The 8,137-nt window shown below is 40.6% G+C and overlaps 1 protein-coding gene across 1 annotated transcript in view; it reads right to left on the bottom strand.

Annotated features, from left to right (window-relative positions):
• Positions 1-1,152: 1,152 nt before the first annotated feature.
• Positions 1,153-8,137, bottom strand: part of ZMAT4 (zinc finger matrin-type 4) — a 332,525-nt gene continuing 325,540 nt past the window's right edge. The window contains exon 7 of the mRNA XM_029226593.1: positions 1,153-2,717. Within this exon, the coding sequence (XP_029082426.1) occupies positions 2,699-2,717 (19 nt within the window). The 3' untranslated portion in view covers positions 1,153-2,698. The remainder of the gene's footprint in view (positions 2,718-8,137) is intronic.

The raw sequence follows: 8,137 nt of genomic DNA, 5'->3' as shown, positions 1-8,137 counted from the left end.
TACTTTTATCAGCCAAAGGGATCACTGGAGTCCTCTCTACTTAGCAGATTGCTTTATGATCATATTTATGAGTGTGTTGGGCTGCGGAGACTATGTGCAAAGAAAGCTCATTAGCTTGGGTCTCACTCCTGTGGCGTTTGTGGCCAATGGCCCAGGAGCCAGCCTGAAGGTTTCCTCCGTAGTTAAAGAAGAAGAACTCTGCAAAGCAAGTGCACTACATGCCCAGAACTGTAGGAGATTCTATCTCTGTGAGAAAACGTACACTATTTCAACCACTTAGCAAGGATCCTTTTAAATACAAACATTTCACATTAACGTAAGAACACCATTAGGCTTGTGTGTTAACTCCGAACCATTTTTCTCTCATGGGAGTCAAACTTCAAATGGGCATTCGTTGGTTAGTCTAGCTGACATGGCTACAAACACTCTGGAACAGTGCAAATACTTTAAATATTGATAATTTGGATATTCTCACTCTTTCAAATAGATAGCGTTCTCCCCCAGTGCCCTTGAATTGAGATTTTACAGGGACTCCTGGACTCTTCTCTTTCCCCGAATCTCTGCTGTAATCAGGTCCTTCCAGAGCAGCAGGTCTGCAGAGGGCTCTTCCTCTCCACCAGAATTAACTTGGCTATTTGAAAATAGTTCCCTTACATCTCAGTCCCGTTGTTCCTAATGACATTGGAAGGTAAGACACAACCTAATTAAGCAAATATAACCATACCCCCCAAAAAAGGAACAGAAACAACAAGTAGCTAGCTTCCCCGGCAGAGATGCTTCCATTTAAGACTTCCCCAAATATAAATAACATTCATCATTACCTCCATGGTACACTGGAATGACAATTCCCTTTATCTGCAGGGGCAGAAAAAAAAGAAATTTGAAAACAAACCACAGACCTCTGGCAGGGTATTCACTTGCACTGGACAGGTTGCCAAAGAGCAATGGTATTTAGATGAGGAATTCTGAAATAATCTGATTATTATATCTGGGAGCTTATCTGTAAAGGGTGTGGCACAGCCTTTCTGAAAAGCAAAAGAGATCTATGTTCATAGGCGAGTCTATATTGTTATTAACAACAATAACAACAAAAAACACTGAAGGATATGAGCTCACTCACAAACAGAAACAGACTTTTTCTTTCTTTTTCTTTTTTTTACTTGGACAATGCTTATTTTACAGCAGAATTGACAAAGAAAGCCTTATTTTACACACTTGAAGAAAAGTCATCATTGGAGGTTTGTACCTCTTTTGTGTGCTTTCCAAAACAGAAAAATAGACTGCTTCCTTTCAAAGCCTCCTTCCTTCCCAAGGGATGGCCCATGACTGGCGTGGCTGGCGTGGCCTCTTCTCTCTGCAGACCCGGAAACTGACAAGCCTGGTCTCTCCTGAGTGGACCTTTCTCAAGAGAATGGTGCCAAATTGCAAACATCTCCGGAACAACACTGTGATGTCTAAGTCATTTCATTTATTGCTCACTGAGCTTTAACCACCTCAGCTCTCTGTGGAAAAATCACAGACATACAGAAAATCCTGACACCAGGAGATCAGTCACAATGCACAGAGGGCAACCCCAGCCAGGCCCTAAGAAGCATTTAAATGCCCAGCTCTGCAGCCAGCCTGTAGGACTCCAAATCCACTCGCCATGGAGAAGATTTCAACCTAGAAATTTAAACCTCCGAGATAGTCCCCATCAGAGAGTAATGGTTTTCCAGTCTGCCAGTGGCATTCTCCCTAAAGAAGTGGTTGAATCTCAGTTCAGCAAAAGGACTTCAGTGAGAAACAGAGGAATAGGTGACCTCAATACCCAAGGCGGTCATTTGTTCAGAATTCACTCACTTCTTTCCAAATCATCAGTGCCCTACACAAAAGCCCACAATTCAGGCCAACTTCATAAGAAGCCCTCATTTATTTCCCTTTCGTATGGGGTTGATCATTCTTCTTTTGAATGCCTTTGGGAAAACGTTTCATCAAGGTCAACTGCTATTAAGACATTTTTGCCTAAGAGGATCATCATGCAGGAAAACGAATTCTTTTCCTAAGTTATTATTTTGGCAGCTTGCAAAAGAGGACTTGGCTTAACCTTGAGAAACTGTTGTTTGAATGATCAGATAAAAAAGACGAGGATTCCTCCTTGATTACCCTCTTCATTCTGGTTCAGATGGCAAAGATGGCTCACATTCTTGAAGGTGAAATGAGAATTTGTGTCCACATTACGTATTTTCTACTAATAGTGATTTGTCTGGTTCTGTGCACGTTGCCACCAATCACGTCAACAAGATGAAAAAATAAAGTTTATTTCATGATTGAAGTGGTTTACATCTCGATCAGCAAGGATTTAACAGAATAATTATATGTTGAAGAAATCTGAGAATAAATTGGAAATTGAGATTTTCCACTGCCTTCAAGTTTGAACGATGCTGTTTGCTATAGGATTATAATTGAGAACATGTGCTAAATATATTATCAGGAAAGAGTTTTTAAAAACCATCCGAATATCATAACTTACCACAAAATTAAAAAAAAAAGAAAGAAAGCTCATTCACTCTCCAAAACTTAAATTAGTCATATGTTAATCTGTGAATCCTCATAAGAAATGTTCATTGTTCCAGAAAGAATCTTCTTCTGGTGGTGGGTAAGCGATTCTCCACGGCACAGAAATCCTAACTTATTTTTTCTCATCTCTTGATTGATGTTTTCACTGCTTATTCTTCAGGCTATAAAACAGAAGGAAATACAGTCTTACCTTCTTTCATAATTACATAGTCCCATCTATCCCCCCACCCCCCTTTCTCTCTCTCTCTCTTAAGCTCTTCCCATCCCCCATACCACTTTAGCCATCAAATTAAAATAAAGGTGAATTGATAACGATGAACCTTTTAAGTTCTAAATAGCATGTATATATAATAATTCAATTACCAGTGCACTTCAGTGTATGTAGAAGAAAACAGATATCTCTATACTGGCAATCCAGACACTAAATTCACTCTGAAAGTTCTTTAAAATTAAAATAATAAATTGAATTTTATATATGGCATATTGCAAACACCCATCTTTAAGTTTCAGGTGTCACTCTTTGCCAAACCCTCTTTTGGGGAGGGAAGGACAACATTATAGCATTTAGATTTCAAAGAAGTATAAGCCCTCTTCAATTCATTCCAATTTTCAGTTGGACAAATAGGAAGAAATTGTTTCTGGTTTTACTCTCAAAAGTATAGATTTAAATCAAATAGATAACTAATTTTTAACGGGTTTTTAGTTGTGTTTTCCTTTATGGTAAGAAGATACCTCCATGTATTACATGCCTACCATGTGTCAAAACTTTCACATTTATTTTACATGATAATTTGATCCCCTCATCCACCTTTAATATGTATGTCATTTCTCCCCATTTTAAAGGTGAGAGCACTGAGGCCGAAATCGGCTAAGTTAATGGCACAAGGTCATCAGCTGTCAAGGGCGGGAGCTGAACCCTGGGAAAGATCAGAATCAAAGGCAAAAGAGCTTGTTGACATGATGTGAAGGGCATTTTTCTCTCAGTATTGAAGGTATCCTCTGGCTGCAACCAGGCTGCCAAAAGAGTATCTTCTAACAATTGCCATTGACCCTAAAGCTATATTTTAGTGGGGAGGGCGGCAAAGTGCTGGAGCATGTCAAAATCCTTGCATAGATTTTCCTATTCCTCAACACTAAGATCTAAATATCTTAGTGGAAATCTGGTAAATGAAAATTCACATGCCACAAAGGAATACTCTATCACTCACCTAGAAGCACACAGCATATCGTGACATTTTATTTTCCAAAAAACAGCACTGTCATAAAATATTCTTAGGACCTGAGTAAGAACTGAATGCTGTTGGGATAATGCAGACCAAAAGAAAATGGAGACGACCTGCATTCTGGGGGTAAAAATAGCTTTGAAATTTTACCTTGGAATGACCCTGGTAAACACTGATGCTTTTTAATAGTTGTTATAAAAAGAAAAAACCTGTTTAAGAATCTCATATTCAGTTCCTGCTACCATCCGGTCATGACCTAAGGAAATTCTATAGTCCCTGTCATCTTCATGAATTAATGTGACATAATGGTTGGAAGTTCTCACTAAGCAAACAAGCGTAATCTCATTTTTAAAATCTGCAAAGATGAACACTTTTCAAATGAAAATGAGTTTGAAGTGCAGTATCTCTACATAATAGTAAGAAAGCCAAATATATTCCCAGCTGAGCAGACTTCAATCATGATTCCATTGTTAGAAGAAACCACAAGAGAGGTTTTTTTTTTTCGCTTTTTTTTTTTAACTTATAGTAAAAGTGGTACATTAAGAACATAATCCCATAATGAGGAAAAATAGTACACTCTACTTTTTTATCGTCAGAATAACTATTCAGATCCTTCCTAAACACACAGAAGTAATGACAAATTAAAATGTCTTTCAGTTCCATACAGCTTTTATAATTATTCAGCCATTACGGGTTACTGTTATTATTGCTGGAAAGGCTCTTTCATATTTTAGTCAGCATCCCATTTGATACAAAAGAACATGGAAATTTTTACTGCTATTAATAAATATGCAGTCATCCAATCCAAGGAGAAAATTCTTTTCCATCCGAGAGATAAGCTGCATAATTCATGTATTTTCAGAAATTTCTTTAAATAGAAAATTGAAGAAAGGCATAGGGAAAAAAGAATTCATTACATAGCTTCCATTTGTGGCGAGGGACAGTCTTTGTTTTCTGAGTCTTCAGTGTGATTCGATTTGAAGAGACAATTTCCATTGCATGGTATTCATACCAATCATACTCACAGAGCTCACTTTAGCTTCAACTTGTATTATGGTAAAAATGATGACAATGTGGGCTTTGTGTCATTATCTAAAAACAAAAACCCAAAGCCCTGTAACTAAAGATTACTGGGACTTATCTCAGGGTCTTAGAATGCAGTGAGAAAAGCTTAGAACAATTCGGGCTGGATATCTCTGATCTTCAGGAAGAGAAGTTTCCATGTCAGGGGGTTTGGGGTTGCATCTACCTTCTTCCCTGTTGGAGTTCCTGCCTTGGGCGGGATGTGATGACCTTGCAGGCAGGTCTTGGATTCCAGGGTCCCAACCAGATGAAAATCACATGTGCAGGGCCAGTTAGTGAAAAAAGCTTTTCTTTCCACTAATCACGCCTTTCACAGATCTGACCAGGAAGGTCCAGAGAGCAAGGATGCTGGAATGGGCTGCGAGATAGAAGTCTTACGTCATCTGATAAGGACTTAATACCTGAAAAGGAGTCTTAAATACTGAAATTAAACTGTTCTCACCTTTGAAAATACCAGAAATGTACACAGGCTTTTTAGATATTATCAAGGAGAGAGAGAGGAGGAAAGAAAGGGCTCAGGCCAAGTGTGTTTAAAGTGGTGACTAGAGAAAAATGTAACGAATCATTAATCCCAGGCTGAATTTACGCTGTTTGATAAACCAATTAAAAAGCAAAGTGAACATCTTCAGCCCTGTCAAGCCCAGTTTCTCACAGTCAGGCAGCAAGTTTACAGTGACATGAACCACAAAGTCGTGAGCCGTGGCTTATATGAAATGATATGGCCGGGATTCATCAGATAGGAGTTATGTTCCAGAGTCTCCCACAGACATGTTGCTGGACAGTTGTGACTTTGAACTTATTCAGCCTGCTGTCTGTGTCTTGAAGGATGTCCAAGGGCTTGTCATCTTTGCCCAATTTATTAAGATAGTTATAATGTTATTAAAATTATGTTTCCAGATTAAATTATGTTTCTATAATTGAACATCTCCCAATCTCTATTCTTTCTTTTCCTGCATTCCCTAACTTGGCAAATAAGAATCAAGGGCAGAAAATCGGGGTTTCCCCTGACTTGTTTCTTTCTCTCCCTCACCCCATAACCAATCAACCACAAATCTCATTGGCTTCCTGGTTTGCTCATGAACATGTATTTCCTCGGCATCCCCTACCCATCCATGCCCTATTCCAGGACTTTGACATTGCATGGTCTTCTATCTGGCAGCTTTGCAACCAGCTGTGCTGCTTCCTCGCACTGGGGTACTGACTCACTAAGTTTCCATCACCCACTGGAGAAAAATACAATCACAAGGCTCCTCTGCGATGTGACTGCTGCCTGCTTCTCCAGCTCCATCTTTTTGTCGGTCACCTTCATAATCACCCTAAACTCTGATCACAGAGAACTACCTGAGGTTTCTGAACCGGCCAGACTCCCACGTGCTTCTACAGTCTGCATAGGCTCTTCTTCTTGCCCAGGAACTCATCCCCGGCAGCTGCTCTCATCCCACTTAGTGGAAGCATATTTCCTCAAGATACCCTTTCACGAAATAACCCTGGCAAGATGTAACACAATAAGAAATGTATCTGGAATCTTCTGAGCAACCACTTAGGAGTAGAGAACAAAACCCCAAGAAAATGCCCAAGTGACAGGAAGTGACTGGTAAACTGCTACGCTTGACAAGGGGTGCAGTGTCTTTTGCTTCTGAGAGGGGTGAATGGCAGGGAATGAGTGGGGTGGGGAGAAAAGGGGAGAAGAGAAAGAGAAGGAGGGGCAAGGGGGAAGAGGATGAAGCACAGAGAGAGTAGAACCAAGAAGACAGCTTTGTTCTGTGCACGGCACTAACTCCATGATGCCCAAATCTTCAGGAGCTGTCTAAACAAATAAAATACTTGCAAAGTGTTAATTATTAGTGGAAGTCTATGTAGTCTGATTGATATGGGGGGCACTCCATAGTTATAGGGGGAGAAAGATGCAGAAAGACCACAAGACATCGGAAGTTAAAAGTACAGATAGGGCTTTGCATCCTAACAGATTGTATGAACTTTGTTGGGTGGTCCTGAGCCAACCCCAGATAACTAAAAGTGGATGGGGTTCAGCTGGGCTACACAAGATGGACTTCTCCAAACCCTCTTGGAAATGCAAATCCAGTATATGTATAATCCATTAAATACAGAACTAATTTAAGAAAATTCAGGCTAGATCAGAGAAAACTCAAATATTCTGAACATTCAAGGAATTGCAAATATTCAGAAGTATACAAGATTTAACATGGATGCAGCTCTACCACTGCCTAATATACCTAGTGCAGCACAATTGACAAGAACGATCTGCAATTAACTTACCAAAACACCTAAGAAAACAAGCCTCCGTTCCTATAGAATTTGCATTGTTTCTATGCAAATGAATGTTCCTGATGTGTTTGAGAACAATTTATTCCCTTAAGAAGGCAAATATTCTCTTTATAATCCTGTTTACTCTATTCCTTTGCTTTGCAAAACATTTTTCATAAAATTACAAAATGATGAAATGTTAGAGGCATCTGACATTTCTCAGGAAACATGTCGGAGAGTCCAAAGTCCTCGTTGTACAGAAGAGAAACTCCATGGAGCCCCGGGCACACCCATATACCCTCAGCATTCCCGAGGTCTGCACCCCGCACCCCACACCCCGAGCCCCCATTCCCCCAATGCTGGGGCTCTAGCCACAGCTGAGGCAGATGCAAACAGAGCAAGAAACCCGCAAAGCACTAGCTTTGGGGGCATCACCAGGACCCATCAGCCTCATAGACTGAGATTCCAGTGCCATTTCCTTATAGAACTCTAGGCCTTCTTAATCCCTGTTTGTTTCTAAGCCCCAGCTCCTACTTTATCTCCCGCAGGAAATCTTTCCTGACTCTCTCTTCCCCCTACCCCATCCTGATTAGGTGCCCACCCTAAGTGCTTTCCTCTATTGTTTTTCTCACCACATCCTATGGCCATCTCGCATTTACTTTCTGACTCCCTGCAAAGAAGCCTGGGACTCTGTCCATTTCTGTATTTTCAATGCTTGGGATAAGGCCTGACATAGGACTTATTGATGCATGAGCTTCTCCAAATAAACCCATGAAGAAAAACCAGAGAGGGAATCATCATCTCCTTGGGAAGGAACCCAACTCAGATTCACACAATCCTCATTTCCTGTCCTATCCTGGCCAAGTCCACTTCCATCCTGCATTTTCAGACAAGAAACACAATTAAGAATTCAAAGCTGGGTTTCCCTGGTGGCGCAGTGGTTGAGAGTCCGCCTGCCGATGCAGGGGACACGGGTTCGTGCCCCGGTCCGGGAAGATCCCACATGCCGC

This window comes from Monodon monoceros, unplaced genomic scaffold (assembly GCF_005190385.1).
Source record: "Monodon monoceros isolate NGI ecotype Baffin Bay Population unplaced genomic scaffold, NGI_Narwhal_1 Super_Scaffold_17, whole genome shotgun sequence".
NCBI classification, from domain to species: domain Eukaryota; kingdom Metazoa; phylum Chordata; class Mammalia; order Artiodactyla; family Monodontidae; genus Monodon; species Monodon monoceros.
The sequence above is the reverse complement of the archived record's forward strand: the minus strand, read 5'-3'. Positions and strand labels throughout refer to the sequence as shown.